This window comes from Paralichthys olivaceus, chromosome 8 (assembly GCF_024713975.1).
Source record: "Paralichthys olivaceus isolate ysfri-2021 chromosome 8, ASM2471397v2, whole genome shotgun sequence".
In the NCBI taxonomy this organism is placed as follows: domain Eukaryota; kingdom Metazoa; phylum Chordata; class Actinopteri; order Pleuronectiformes; family Paralichthyidae; genus Paralichthys; species Paralichthys olivaceus.
In genome coordinates, this window is record NC_091100.1 from 11,948,963 (window position 1) to 11,965,084 (window position 16,122).

At 39.4% G+C, this 16,122-nt stretch overlaps 2 protein-coding genes across 4 annotated transcripts; both read right to left on the minus strand.

Annotated features, from left to right (window-relative positions):
- Positions 1-821: 821 nt before the first annotated feature.
- chrna9a (cholinergic receptor, nicotinic, alpha 9a) lies at positions 822-10,278 on the minus strand. Of its 2 annotated transcripts, XM_020100355.2 has the most exons (7): positions 6,102-10,278; positions 5,872-6,017; positions 5,301-5,455; positions 4,721-4,901; positions 3,514-3,865; positions 1,887-2,500; positions 822-1,803 (listed from the first exon to the last, which is right to left on the minus strand). In XM_020100355.2, exons 1-7 carry the CDS (start codon positions 6,145-6,147, stop codon positions 1,633-1,635), a joined length of 1,665 nt encoding a protein of 554 aa, XP_019955914.2. In that variant the 5' UTR covers positions 6,148-10,278; the 3' UTR covers positions 822-1,632. The 2 variants fall into 2 exon arrangements, with proteins under 2 accessions (XP_019955914.2, XP_069386225.1); XM_069530124.1 differs by having other exon boundaries at positions 5,872-10,278.
- A 570-nt stretch (positions 10,279-10,848) lies between these two features.
- On the minus strand, positions 10,849-14,415 carry rhoh (ras homolog family member H). 2 transcript variants are annotated; one of them, XM_069530128.1, is made up of 3 exons: positions 14,226-14,415; positions 14,021-14,090; positions 10,849-12,443 (listed from the first exon to the last, which is right to left on the minus strand). In XM_069530128.1, the coding sequence occupies exon 3, from the start codon at positions 11,980-11,982 to the stop codon at positions 11,395-11,397; it is 588 nt and encodes a 195-aa protein (XP_069386229.1). In that variant the 5' UTR covers positions 11,983-12,443; positions 14,021-14,090; positions 14,226-14,415; the 3' UTR covers positions 10,849-11,394. The 2 variants fall into 2 exon arrangements, with proteins under 2 accessions (XP_069386229.1, XP_019955907.1); XM_020100348.2 differs by having other exon boundaries at positions 14,021-14,305.
- Positions 14,416-16,122: the final 1,707 nt, after the last annotated feature.

Here is a 16,122-nt window from a genome sequence, read left to right on the forward strand (position 1 = left end):
CATTTCCTATGAGACGTTTCCATTGCGATTACAGTTTCATCGATCTCAGCCCAGCAGTGTGGACAGGTGTGGATCTGATTACAAATTCCACTAGATGGAGGCAGAGGTTTGTCCAACTGATTTGACGAGTCAGACGAGGTACTGACAGTTTATACCTTGATGTGGTGATGAGAAGACAAGCAGTCTGGTGTCAGTACTTTGGTGCCACAAGGACTTAGTCATCAAATATTATCACAGCAAACATAAAGTGGATTCCACTTATGTAAACTATTGTGTTTATATTGTAATGTATTTAAGCCATGTTAATTCTGCCCTGAAGTTGTTCAGTGAATACATGAGAATATTTACCCGCACCTATTCTTTACTTTTGAATACACCCAGCAGTAAGATTTTATGTACTGGAGTATGATTTCAAACTCAGGACTTCATGAGAGGATTCATCTGTTACTGATTTGTTGTTTAAAAAAAAAATGTATCTATTAATTATAACATTTGGTATATATAGCTGTCCATTACTTATTACTTAGACATTCACTGTGTTGTGCAGTAATGTAACTCATATATATTAATTTAGGCTTTTTGGAACGCCTGCTGCAGCATATCTGCCCTCTAGAGGTCATTTCTGAAATTATTAGGAATCCGGGTTCATTCACTCACTTGTATTTTTCTAATCTTCATGGAGGATTTATTTCAAGACTTTTGTATTAAGCTGCATTAGCTATAGCCAGGTGTACAAAATATAGTTGTCTGTATGTCACTAATACTCGATATTCATCTCTCTAAATTAATATATGCAACGGCAATGATTTGTCAGAGAAAGGTAGCAATGAAATTACATTTTATTTGCAAAATGTACATGTACATTATATAAGAAATTAGATTTGTACAACAATCCAAACTACTGTGACAGTAAGTAAGACCTGCTTTAATAACAAGATATCATAGGTTTATGTTTTTTACAGGACAATAAGCAAAGTAAAGTAAACATTCATCCTTTAAGTCTCAAATTCAAGTATTCACAACTTTCAAGTATTTGAAACTGATCTCTGACATCTAGAACATCACTTTTAAATCAACTTAATAATGACTTTCACCATGTAATGCTATTCACTGCATTTTGTAACACACATTTGTTTCACGCCTTCACTGACCTGTGAACTATTTTCATCAAACACCAGGTTGTTTTATACATGAAGTCACTCTGCTGCTGCTCTCTCTGTAATGGACTCAAGCATCCTCTGGTTTCTTAAAACGTAATGTAAGTAATGTAACGCCTATAGCTGGATGTTAGCTCATCAATAATGGAGTGTCCATGCATGTCGTGGCCTAGATTGTCTTACTGCTCCACTGCTCTGTGACACATGCAAGCACACCTTAACTAACAGAGAAGCCTTGATGAATTTGTCTTTGTGTGTGCATGTGTGTGGTTGAATGGATGATTTGTGTGCAGTGACCTCGTCCTCTTTATGTCAAAGTGAAAATACAAACAGTTAACCTGCACAATCACACACACAGATACACAAACACAACACAATACTGACGTATCACATGAAATCTCCTTGTAGACAAGAGGTGACTCTGCAGTAACACTGAGGTCCAAGAGGATGAAAGAGGAGGAGGAAGAGGAGGATGTCAGGAGGCCTTGGCAATGATGAGGATGCTCATGAGGAACACCATGAAGAAGAAGATCCACATGAAAAACCTGTCCATCACCTTGGCAACCTTCTTCCACTCTGCCGCCTTGACACACGTCGCTTTCTGCTCACGGAAGCAGTTGGCGATGTACTGGATGTTCTTCACCACCTGAGGAAGAGTCAGATAGATGACGCACTGAAAGGGGTTTTAGAAGAAAAGTAATCAGATACATGGGTAAAGTGATGATGTACCTGTTTATGTTGGAGGCAGGGGCAGCAGTGGGGACAGGCTGGCACCTGATGCTTCTCTGTGGGATACAGGACGTGCTTCTTCAGCACCCTGTTGAGGTGCTGGAGGTTTCTGGGATGCTGCGGGGCCTCGTAGTCCAGTTCCTCCTGCCTGATGTGGTGGTAGTGTTGCTTGGCCTCTTGCTTTGCCTCACCCCTCTCCAGTCTGGAGGCGTGGTTGTTGTGGTTGTTGTAGTGACGATGATTCCTGCTGTTGGCGCTGCCGTTTGCCTGATGTTCATGATGCTTACTGTTATTGTGCACGCTGTGGCCGTTGCTGTACTTGTACACGTCACTGTCGTGGTGGTAGAGGCCATTGTGAAGACAGTCCTCGTGGTGGCAGCCAATATCGGTGAAGGGCTCCTCGGGGTACAGAGGGGTCCGCTCGCTCTCCGGTGTCGTGCAGTTCTCCCCCACCTCGTAGACGAAGAAGATTTTGGACATGTAGTCGATAATGAGCACTTTGGCCCAATGTGGGACTGGCTTGGCCTCAGCGCCACAGAAATGAATGTTCATGATGAAGATGGTGAGAGAGGTAGAGGCTGTGATCATGGTCATTGTGGCAATATAATATTTTCCTAAGGAAGAAAACAGGGAAAATTCTATAAGTAAGAATAAGTTCACATAGCTTGCACATAGAAGCTCCTCTATTGAAATCTCAATACGTAAACTTAAAACCTACCTCTTCAGCCCTGCTTTTGATTTAGAATGGTCTTTCAGACATTTTTTGATTTATTTATTTTTGTAATAGTTTACACTCTTTTATCAACTACTTTTATATATTGTATATTCTATATCTCTTTTATCTCAACTTTGATCAACTCTCTTTTATAATTTGTATTCTTATTATTTATTTATTTATTTTTAATTTAATTTTAAAAAAATTATTATACCGCTCTTGCCATTATTTTAGTTACTTTTTTATATAAATATCTATCTGAAAGTAATTTCCACCAACTCAGAAGTAAAGTAAAGTAAAAATACCAGGCACTAAGTCAACATTGTGAGCTGTTCACTCCACATCATTCGATTCATCTCCACAGGATACACCTGCATGTTTTTGTGTCATGATTCTGCCACAATTCCTGTCTGTCCTGTTTCCCGCCCTCGTGATCACATGTCCTCATGTGTTTCACCTGTGTCCAATAATCCCTCCCCTGTGTATAAAACCTCTGTGTTTCTCTCTGTCTGGTCAGTTTGGTTTGTTTCAGTCCTGTGTGTTACTGCCATGTTTCCCAATTCAATCCCAGTTCATTGTTGTTTTAGTTTATGAAGCTCATGAGTTGTTCTGTCTTCTGTCAGAGATTGTAAGCCTGTTTTATTAGATTCAACTTCACCTTGTTTCCGTGGCTGTATATGAGTCCTCCTTGCTAATCATGACACTTTGGTCTGTGGAGGAAACCGGGAACACAAAACCCATGCAAGCACATGGGGAACTATTAAACTTTCTTACTGTGAGGCGACAGTGATAAATATCAACACTGTGACCTTGTATCTCATTATTCTGATGAACTTTGAGATTTATTCTTTTATTCCTTCCCTAGTGGAAATGGGCTTCTATAGTTATATAATACCAAGTAGTTATTCAAACCTATATAGGGCATGCTTTCTGCAGGAGGCATGCTCTCAGCCACCAGCAGCTGGAACACGGTGAGCGCCAGCAACACAGTGACCCCGAGGGACACCTTCTCCCCAGAGTCGGCGGGCAGGTAGAAGCCCAGCGGGGCAAGAAACGAGATGAGGAAGCAGGGCAGGAGCAGGTTGAAGATGTAGAAAGAAGAGCGGCGCTTCAGCAGCAGGGTGTACGTGATTTCAGTGTAAGGGTCAGAGCAGCAGCCGTACATCATGACGTTTCTAACCGCCGGCATGCCGTGGCACTCCCACTCCACGTTTTCAACAAAGTCAGACAGGTCTCCACTGTCCATGCCCAAACTGATGTCCACCTGTGTAGAGGATATATTGAAAGATAGTACAGACATAAATTTGATAATGTCAAACAGATGTTTCTATGTCAAAATCCTCCAAATGTTACTCATGGGAGTAAAAAACTTAAAAAGTCCTTAATAGCAGGCAAGAAGCTGGTACATGCCCTGTAGTGATATCAAGCCCAAACCCACACTACACCTTCTGTATTAGCAAATTTGAATCCAAATGAAGAACCAAGAAGACAAGACATACAAGAGAAAAACACTCATCAGACAACAAATCTTTCTCTGTGATCCTAAATGGATTCAGTTCATTGAAATGTTGGTTCAGCCAGGGCAACTTTTAACTTCTTCCTCAACCAAAAGATAGAGTAAATAATAATAATAAAAATTCTGAATTTCTAAAGCACTTATCTAAACAAGGTTACAGAGAGATTTACAAAATACATGGGTATAAAAAATACACAGAATAAAACAAGACAAAACTAAACTAAAGATTACATGAAAGAAAACACAAACAACAACATCCATTAAAAACTGTTAAAAATCAGGAATTAAAAGGCTTTCCTATAAAAATATATATATATTAAGGACTGAAACCAGCTTTTGGACAATGCTATGGCTATTTCACTGAAAATATAAATGAGCTGCAGAGTGCTGATTAAGCAATTAAAAAAAAGTCATTTAGAGGCCTCATTTTAGGGGGTCAGTAGTTTTGGGGCCTTACCTTGAAGGGTGGTCAATTCACACTCAGTCATGATCCTTGAGGCCTGAGACTGTACAGCATTCTTCATATTAGGCCGTTTTTAACCCGGGAATTTAACATGGTGTGATTTCCTCTCCTTCGCCCCACGTTACCTTGTTTAGACTCACCTGGTTTCCATTGTAGGTCCAGGAGCCGAAGGTGAGATTACACTGCTGCCAGTCAAAGGGGAAGTAAGAGACGTCCACCACACATGTGCTCTTTGTGATGGCCGGAGAGTCCCAGATGATCTCTCCATTATAACGCAGCTTAACGTTAGTGCTGGATGGGTCTGACGCGTCCTCATCTGCTCTACACACACATCAAGTAAAGAGGACACATTTGTAAATACATTTCTTTCACTTTATTACCTCTGCTATAGTGGTTATGTTTTCACCCCTCTCCATTTGATGGTTGGTTGGTTTGTTTGTAAGCGAAAACTACAGGATGGATTTACCATGAAACTTGGTCAGAATTTTTTTTCACACCCTTTAACATTGCGAAATTGATATCTATGAGTGCGTGAAAGTTGGTCCAGCTTGACTGAATTCAAGGGGACTGTTGGGCCTTGCCAGATGTGTGCGCTCCACTTAGTTCCATTATACTTTCACTTGTTTTCATTCACTCTTTTTCTATACCTCCCTCTCTGTTCTCTTATTTTATTTCCTCTCTTTGTTGCTTATTTGTATATTTGTCTCTCTTGTTACTGACTTGTTGTAGAGGACGATGTCCGGCTTCCAAACCAGGTCGCTGGGGATGTTAATCATCTCCAGGTCGTCATAGTCCTCCTTTTCCCACTTCAGGTAAGCATCGTGCCAGACCTTCCTGATCCACAGGTACGTGGTCAGAACCTGGTTCCTCTCATCCTGCACACACACACAGACAAAAACATTAACAAAGAGAGACAGTGTTCACACAAAAACTTGCAGCTTGTTCCTGAATATTAGAATACAACAATACAAAACAATACACAAGTATTGTAAAGTTGAAACAAGAAGGTACAGAATATATTCATATGGTATATTGTCTTTAGACGTCAAACATACAGTAGTTACCGTGATAAATAGCCTTCATAGTAAAAGTCTATGTTTTAATAAGGTCTTACTTAAAAAATAGATCTTCCTTCTGTGCCTTATGTCGTAAGAAAGCATGATAGTCAGAGGGGCCCACAGCCAAATTTGTATTAGAGGCCCCAAAGGTCTAGGGCCGGCTCTGATTCTCAACATATGGGAGCATGATAGGAGATTTCTAAGTGTTAAAGGGGAGGAATCTATGTATTCACCATATCTTTGATCTGTGACAGCGTGATCTGCAGCGACACGTTGAGGGCTTTGTCTGTGTCCTCCACAGGTCTCAGAGCGTTGGTGTAGTCCTCCATCAGGTCGTTCAGAAGCTTGCGGGCGTAATGACCCTGGGCACCTTGGGACACTGAGAGGGGGCGAGAGCAACTCAGAGAGGTTGGCACAACGGATGAAGAACAAACATCAAACGGATCCCTCACGCAGAACTGACCTTGCACCAAAAGGCTGATCCAAACCATCAGCGCTGCCTTCCTCATTTTCAACCAGTCACAAGCTGACGGATCAATTATTTAGCAAAGCACTTGCTGACAGACCCGGGGTCCAAATCCAGTGTCACTTTATTCTGATTTCCATCCTGCCCTTCAGAGGCAGAGCGAGACGAGACCTCAGGAAAAATTCTCAAAATCTCACATCCTGTCAGAGGCTGTGAATGCTTCACTGGTTGTTAGTCGCAGGTCGTCTATGTCACTGTCTCTCTGTGGGCGATCGCTGCTCTGGAACAGGACCTGGGGCTATCATTCACACACACACACACACACACACACAGGTACACTGCAGTATCAAATACCGCATATAGGCACTGGGTGAAATGTGACGCCTAAGGCCCTATCCACTTGTGTTCCTGACCACAACCAGCTGTACGACACACACAGACACACACACACATACACAGCCTTACTGCGTTACACAGCTAATGACACGTGTCAGTCACACACATATAATGACACTTTCTTACCCATGCTCTTATCCGTGGTCATTCAAGATGAACACACACAGACGTGTCAATGATGATGTGACACATGTCATACGTAACACGTGGCAACAAACATAACACAGATCCAGGATCAGGTTTCACACTGTAAACAGAACTCTTTAACACAAGCACAGAAAGCTGTAAACAGGTTGTAGATCAGTGATAAGAGTAGATTTCACCCTCTCTTTGTATGTTTGTCAAAGACATCATAGAGACAAATAGAGGCACTTGAATCTCTGATGATTTATGATACTGTTTTATTTAGGTTTCTTGTCATCTCATGAGCTAAAATGTAAGCCTGTGTTATCATTGAATGATAAATGTACGGTATTTATACATTTATAGATAGGCCTGTTTCATACCGACCACTCATTTACACACACACATTCATACAGCACCTCTATCTTTCTCTATCACACTATTCATACACTGTTGGCACAGGGGGGGCGATTTGGGGTTCAGTATCTTGCCCAAGGTCACTTGAATGCAAACTGGAGGAGCCGGGGATCAAACCACCGACCTTCGTTTTGTTGCTGTTACTACAATATGACCATCAGTGCGCAGCAGCGTCAACTAAATGTCCTACTTTATCTGCTTAATCTTATCACAATTATTATTCTGCCCCATTGCTCATTCAGTTTGTACCTCTTCAAACAAAGCCTTTCAGATAGAGGCGGAGGCTCCTTCATCGTCACACTAGTGTGCTATGACCTTTGGGGTTGTGTCTCAATTCAATAGGAAAACCGCTGAACAACCCACCCAGTAACAACGAGTACAGTTTACTGGAAAAATCTCCGTCTGTCAGATTTTCTTCACAACCACTCAAAGATTCACAGCCAACACTGCACTGCCGGGGGTCAGGCCGACTTTGAAGTCAATGTGAGGAGCGATTGTTGAGAAAGACAGACGGATTTCAAAATATTCAAAAGGATTATTTACAGGTATCTGACCAGAGGGCTGCTGAGACACAACTCTCTAAAGTTAAGTAAAGGTTGAATCACAGCAGTTGTAAAGCCAGTGAGGGTCGATGCCGGATGTAAGTGATACATTAAAAATATTTAGGACTCTAAGACACAAAACTGGCTGGAGATGTGTGGAAAGTTTAACTGGTGAAGCGACTGGATACATTTCTCCTGGTAGAGGGTGAAGGAGGCAGCTTCAGAGGCCAAAACCAGCTGAGACAAATAGATGGCAGCCAAACAAACAAAAGATGCAGATGAAAACATAATCTCCTTGACGAAGACAAAACTGTTCTGACATGTTTCAACTCTACAGCTTCAGACAGATGTGATGTGTGAATGTGTCACAGAGTTTCTGTGGTGCTTAGCTTGCACAGGACAGGTGTTTCCTGTGTGTATGTGTGTGTGTGTGTGTAAAAAAAAAAGGGAGACAAATAGTTTTTTGGCACAATTAGTGGATTAGTGTTTTTTTTTGTAAATGTGTATGATGGACGTTTAAATATATAATGCATAATGTATGCACTGTACAAACAAAAGAGGCACTGTGAGCTTACTTTGAATTAATATTGACGGCACAGATCAGTAGTGTGTGCATCTGTGTTCTTGCGGTAAATGGGGGAGAGACGGAGGCAGAAAAAGAAAGAGAGCGAGGGAGTTTCAGAGTTAGAGACAGTGGGAGATAGGCAGAGTGTGTGTGTGTGTGTGTGTGTGTGTGTGTGTGTGTGTGTATTGAACTTCAGTAATTTTGAGCAGGGTGAGCAACGGAGGTGCAGTCTGGTGACATATTTTACTTTCAGTTATTCCTGTGTGCCATAGATTTCCACTGTTTGTCCACCAACTGTTAAAAATACATGAATGAGCCATGTGGTTGCACTGGGTCACTTGCTCCTAAGTTACCACAATAAAATAAAGGATGGCTGAAATCTGTTTATCCAGTGAATGGATGTGTCCAAAATCACCCACTTATTCACTACCTCTATGACTTCTATGTAGAGGACTGTTTAGTGATTAGTGAGGGATTTCGGACACAGCCACAACTCCCAGGGAATCTTGAACGCAACAGAGCTGCCACTAATGTTATTCGAAACAATTCAAGTCCTAGTGCAGTGAACTCTGTAACATGATCAACACAAACTAAAACTCAAAAGTATTGAAATAAGAACTGACCCCAGTTTGTTTTGGACTTAAATGGGGTCAATTATTTTTCATCCAGCACTTTTTTGCATAATCCTGCTAACTTGCAAACATAAACTGAGCATGAAACAGAGCTGGGATTGGTTGAGTGTGCCATGAGAAGTAGTTGATATAGGTTCTTGTTCAAGTCCAGGTATGGAGAATGAATGATAAGAATGACTCTGCTGTGAAAAAAGGCCTGTGTGTCACCTCCTTGCTTAACACATCAGAGGCCCTTGAAAACGAAGTGCAACTATCTGTTAGCTGTGAAGTGGCTCAACACCATGTACGTGTGTGTGTGTGTGTGTGTGTGAGGGAGAGAGATAGAGAGAGCGAGGAGGGATAAGGCATTGTGGTAGGTGTGGGAGAGAGAGCACAGTGAGAGTTGAGAGATGAGAGATCTGACCACAGTCAAACACGATGTGTGTCACATTGAAGCGTTGCTCTTTGTCTCTTGTTACTCAAATATAACCAACATGCAAACATTTGAATATATATATATTATATACATGTACTTACACTTGTTCTTTGATATGAATATTATATGAGAAATTATCTGTGAATTAACAGGAACATACAGGATTTCAGATGATGCAGTGTTTAATACATTAAACAACTTGTAAAAACATGATCTTTCATGCCATACCTCACCAAGCAATAGACTTTTCCTAAATTTAATACTCTCTGTCCTGTGCATGAGTAAGACTTTAGAAGCTAATGTAAGCGTGTGTGTGTGTGTGTGCGTCTGCATGTGTGTGTGCATCTGCATGTGTGTGTGACACACTGAAAGAAGTCGCTGTGTGTGTTTGCAGTTTAACTGTATAACGTGCATGTTTGTGTGTGTGCTGGGATGTGGTTTGGGGTTTTTCAGCATATATCCTTGAAAAGCTTCATATCCTGAACGTTTCTGAACACCACATGATGTAAAGAGAGAAAGAGCGGGAGAGGTATGAGGGGGAAGGAACAGCTTCTCGGAGCTGAACTTATCCATATGTTAATATAAGATAAAATGTGTAGGTACTAAACACACAAAATGTATATATTTGAGACTATAATACTATTGTGTAGAGGATGTATTTTCTGAACTGGATCGTGCTCCTAATTATAGACTATGTCATATGTTGTATTATGTCATTGTTCATTTGGGCTTAATAATTGGAACTGACTCAACAAGAATAGATACAAAGGTGTTGTGTGTGGGGGGAGTTGATAGAGAGAGCGAGAGACAGAGAGAGAGAGACAGAGAGCAAGAGAGAGAGCCACACACACGACACTAGCTGCTCATCTCTCTAAAATTAACATTTGCGAAAACTGTACATACGCATATATATATATATATATATATATATATATATATATATATATATATACAAAAAGGTCATGTGTTCATATAAAAAGTGTATGAATAAGAGGAAGGCGATGGATAACAAGGGGAAGATTTGAAGATGATTTGATGGTATTCCAAGTTTTTGATGTTCATATTTAATCATATAGAGAAAATCTGGTAAATCCTTAGTTTTAATCCATCATATGAAATTCATTTTACCAGTAACAGAAGACAACAGTGACAGTTTACGAGACACACAGGTAGCAGGTTATATCATTACTTATCATTCTAAAAAGAGGTATACAGGTCAATAAAAAATATAATGCAAACATTTTTTTTTTTTTTTATGTCTCATAATTTAGTTGTTAATGTTTCATGTTTGGTTTCTCTTATACTATAAAATAACTTTCTAAAAAAATCTCTGGAAATGTTTTTTCTTCATTTTCAGTAAAAATAATTTAAGTTAATTTTTTAATGGCTGATACAATATATGTTTTCGAACGTCATGTGACTATTCATTTCCTTGTAACTGATGTCTGAATAGACGTTTCAACATTTTCATCTACTTTTGGACCTAGTGACAGTTCATTTCTCAGTCTCATCTAATCCAAGAAGAAAATATAGAGAATATGCTTCATGTTGAGCCTGATACAGTGAAACTGTCCCTTTGGACTCTCTGAGCCACAGTCATGTATCTTATTTAGTTAAAATCATTACTGACAAATGGCACCACTTAAGCGCACCATTTTATCTTTTTATTTTTTTATTTTTGTATTTATAAATGGGCAAATCACATTAAAAGCTCCATACAGCTGGTTGTGTCATTGTTTTTATGGTAATAAAGACACTCATTTGATTTATATATTGTTTCTCTTCTTTGTCTTCATCTGCACGGCTATTGGTAAAACAATAACAAAAACTACATGCTATCGACATCACCATCAAAGCTTAAAATGCTTACATTTTTGTAAAAGTCTTGACAAAAAGTCCTCTGGTTCCCCTTTTGAAATATCCCCATGAAGTGTATTGTTGTTTGCTTGAATACAGATCAGGAGAATCGACCAATTTCTTTATGTCGCTCCCTTGATCAACAAAAGTACCATTTCCATCTGTACATTTGCATGATGGTTGATTAGGTGTGGGTTTAAATCCGTGACCCTGTTAGTGAGAAATTACCCGACGTGTATAAAACAAATCCAACTTTGTGTTCTTATATCTGCACCAGGTCACTAACACACATTAAGTCATGTCATGACAGTTCAAGACAATCCACCATGTCAGAGGTCAAAGGTCAAAAGACTTTGCACTGGTTTACATCGAACATGCGTCTCCTGGTCTGTTTCCTGACCTGGTTAACAGCCGTCCGCACAGCGTACTCAAAGACCTGCTGCACGCCTCGGTTGCTCAAAGAGGAGCACTCCAGGTAGCCTTTGGCATGGACTGAATGAGCCATGCGTCTCCCCTCTGCTGCTGAGATACAGCTGCCCCGATGTGCCCCCGTCTCCCGCAGGTCCGTCTGTGTTGCCACGATCAGCACGGGCACCCTGGGCAAGTTCTCTCGAACTTCGGCGATCCACTTGTGCTGGATGTTGGCCAGAGAGTTGGGGTTGGCCACAGAGTAGCAGATGAGTACAACATCGGCCTGCTGGTACGATCTTGGGCGGATTTGTCTGAAGTTGTCATTACCCCCCGTGTCCCACAACCCCAGGCTGATCTGAACCCCGTCCATGTACACCTCCACCCCTGTGTTATCAAAAACAGTGGGCTTGTAGGTGTCCGGGAAGGTCTCTGAGGTGAAGCGGACCAGGAGGGCTGTTTTGCCAACCCCACTGTCCCCGACCAGGACGCACTTCACCGACATCTCCGCTGGGCCATTCATGGTTGTTACTGGCGATCTCTGGATGCGGTTGTGTAGAATAAATCTCAGGGGCAGCTTTTCTGTAACTTGTTGACGTGGAAAATCACTAAGTTCACAAAGTATTTAATCACTGTGTGTGCCGTACGTCTGTGTACAGGCAGTAGTTTTCATAGCCATTGATTTGCAGCTCAGCCTTGTGGTAATTCCATTCCTGAAGAATTCAGTGGTCATTCGTTTAAACAGAACTAACATGTCTCTGTTTTAAAAATCCGTAAACATCTCACGTACACAACAGGAATGTGCAGTTCTCCAGCAGTGGCCTTTATACACGCTTCACATAACCTCTCGGCTCTTTGGGCTCGCTCAGCTCGCAGCTCCTCTGCTCGGTCTCTGAAGTGCGGTGCTCAGGTTCTGGTCCTTCTCTCTTAGATTCTGTCATTCTGTCCAGACAGATCCAGCCTCTCAGAACTCAAGAGGGAAATCTGATCGAGAACAGAGATGAATGGAGGAAATGTAACGATATAAACATGACTCTAAGTTATGTTAAAACAGTGAAATGGTTAAGACCTCAAATGACACTTTATATGTATGTTTCTCCATATTCTTCTCAAACAACCTGTCGAGGTAGATGGCACCAGCCGAGCCCTTAATACAGGGTTTCTGCAGGTCTCAAGTTAAATCAACTTTTTAAAGGCACAATGAATGAAATTTAAGACCCTTGTCAAGTAAGACATATATGAAGGAATATCCAAGTCCCAGAATTACTTTCACTTCCCCATAATTGAAGATAAGGTGAAGTAGCCAAGTAGAGAATAACGCTTGAAACGCTGTGTAATCTCACAAAACTACAAAGACAGTAACCATTGAGTTTCCCAACACCAAGCCGAGTGCACTGAGATCAGGTCTGACGGGGGTGTAGATGATCAGCTAACAGTGTTTTTTTATTTCTTTTAATTCAATTTCTCAATATAAACAAAAAAATACAGCTATACACTAAAGTAACAAGGGTCTTGTTTGTGGTTTTATTACAGCGTGCTAATACTTTTTGAGAGAGAACTCATGCGGACATAACTAAATGTGACGTTATTTGCATCGAATGAGCACCAACATTACGTAGACCAACTTGAATGTATTTAAGAGAACGTAATATTTTTACATATTTAACTTTTTAAGGCATAAATTCAGATTATTGAAAACTTTTTTATGAGATTTTTTAAGACCCTGTGGAAACCCTGTAAAACTAAATATTGTGTGTCAGAAATGAGAGATAGTCTCTCTAACAATATAGAAACAGTCTTCTACTACTATCAATGCTTTATACTCTTATTCATAAATTAAATAAATTATATGACGAAGTACAAATTTAACACATGTAAAGATCTGCATGTTTGGGTGTGACCTAGAATTCACAGCTTGATCCTGAAGACATTAACAGGTTCTGGATAACAACGCATATCTGTCTCTGTGTTATATTATTACGTTTTTTTCATGTCTGTCTCCTATTACTTACATTTATCTCTTATGTAAGACAAATATTTGTTATGTAGTCTATACCACAGAAAATTTAAGATCTGATCCTAGAAGAGTTTGAAACAGTGACGTAAATCAGTCTTGACGGTTCTATTACAACAATGAAACAAACTTAATTGATAGTTTTCTTACAATATTACTGCTGCATCAAACTGACCTTTGCATTTTCCAATATCAACATTTCTAAATTACCTAAAAGTTTTATAATCTCAGTTTCCCGTCAGAGATAATTTATGAAAAAATAAAGTAAGAAAAGTTTATCTGATCAAACTCTTCATTTACAAATCTAATATATAGTTTAAAATGTTACTTACACGTTAGTTTTATTCTGGTAAGAAGTAGTAGCCTACATCCTCAATATCTCTGATTTTAAAGTTATGAAACAAGTTAAGATTTATGCCCACATTGTGTTTTCTATTATTACATTATTCAAAGAGAATAGAATAAAACCTAACAGAATAGAGTTTGAAGGCCTCTGTGACTGCTTGACAAAGCAAACCTGGGACAAAGAACAATGAAAGAAACATACCTTTTTTGTCAGAGTGAGACTCTAACGGATGCTGGCTACCGCCTCTGAAGACATCACACATTTCACAGCGCTGAGGACAAAATAACTGTCTTAAACCAAAGTCCAAAAAATTAGTTAAAATCTGCTGATTGGAATACAGCAAAACCCCAAAGCTACAGTTTCAAGTTATCTATTAATTAACAGCAGAGCCCAAATATTTCTGCACCTGTCGATCAACGTTGAGAATGGTGGGTAGAGGAGGGAAGTGAGAAGACAAGTATAACATCCGCTTGTTGGAGTGAGGAGGACTCACTTAGGTTTAAGTTCACCTCCCCCACACCAGCTGCACTTTACAATATGACAGCAGGGTTTTTTTCTTGTGCGTTTGTGCCCTTTTGTCTGCAACTTTAAACTGCAGTAGAGCGCACACTGCAGGTGCAATTCAAGATTTTAGAAAGATCTCAATGTGCCTACAGCTATGACCACAGTTGTGACAGATTACGGTTAACAGAGATGCATCACTCAGTTATCAACAGAAACTAGAGCCTGACCGATATGAATTGTTGGGTGGGTTCACTATATACCGATATCAGGATCAGGGAATTAAAACAATCTGATACTGAGATATCAACTGATATATATATTTAAAAAATGTGGTAATAATTTCCCTTATCAAAACCTTATGACAAAGAAATATAATTGAGGCATGATATTTTACAGTCTCAGCATAATTACCAAATTTTTAAATTTATATTTTTTGCACTGCATCTATATAACTATATATTCTATGTAACTTTTCAATGTTGATGTATTGGTATAAGCTGATATATATAAATATAATATATTATTACTATCAAACCCTTTTGACAAAGAAATGTCTTTGAGACAGTTTAATCTTAACCAGTTTAACCTCATCTGATACAGGCTGTATAATAAAACCTCTTCCATTTAAAAGTTGATGTTCTGGAGCCTTAATATTGTGCTATTTATCCACAGGGTCCGCTGACTGTGAGTGGAAGGGTTTACATTTATTCAAGAGAAACAATGATGTAAACCCACATATTAAACTGTAAACAAATAGAATTTTATTCCACAGAACAATATTCTCTGTAAAACCATTTGAACAAATATGATTGATACAAAAATACAATCTTCTCTTTATCATTCATGTCATCACAATATTATGTACAACCAGTAAAATCTGTCAATATTGTCGTCACACAGGCATGTGTTTTTAAGACAAAGCTACAGGGAACAGGCTGGAAATGACAGACTGGCATCGAAGGAGAAGAAAATTCATTCCCTGAGTTTAATAATCAACATATTAGCAGCTTGGTCTTATACTATAGGTAAATGCATGTCCCAGAAGCAGCTGCTAAGACAAAGGAGAGTTGGTGACTGCTACAGAATGTACAACCAAGGTTCCAACTATTTTAGGTTCAAAACTATATATGGAGTTTGATCATCTGAAAAACTCATGTAGTGTTGAGCAACACGCAGAGAAAAAGCAACAACCAAGAGGAAATAAAAATTGAGTCATGTCTTTGTCAGAACTTCCAAGATGACGATACATGATTGGCTGGTACTCAATGCAAAGTTTAAACTTTTTCAAAAATACCATATTAGTTAAAAACCTAGAGAACAACCTCCGACCAGACAGTAAGCAACCATGACTCATGATTCATGACTCATATGAATCTTCATAAAATACTTTCATTATCAAACATGAAACAAGGCCTTATCGAGAATGGAGCATTCTTAACACCTTTTTCTTTTTAAGCATTCTCTAAAAGGCATAAAGTAAATACACCACACTGTAAAACATTTTAAATATAAAATATATGGTACATACAATCTGGCTTCACAGATGCATACAAATACCTTATTTGTCACTTATCACACCAAGACAGCTCTGTTTTATACACACACAAGAAAAATATATTCTTATTAAAATCTGAATTTATGTTAAGTGAGAAATAATCTACTCAAATGATTAAATAAAACTTCTGGTGGTTACATGACTGGTGGAGGACTGTAAAATGGTATGAGACCAGAGAAACAAGGAGGCTGAGAATATCATACTGTATAGAATGTAATAATTGTATATGTGGATTGTGTGTGTG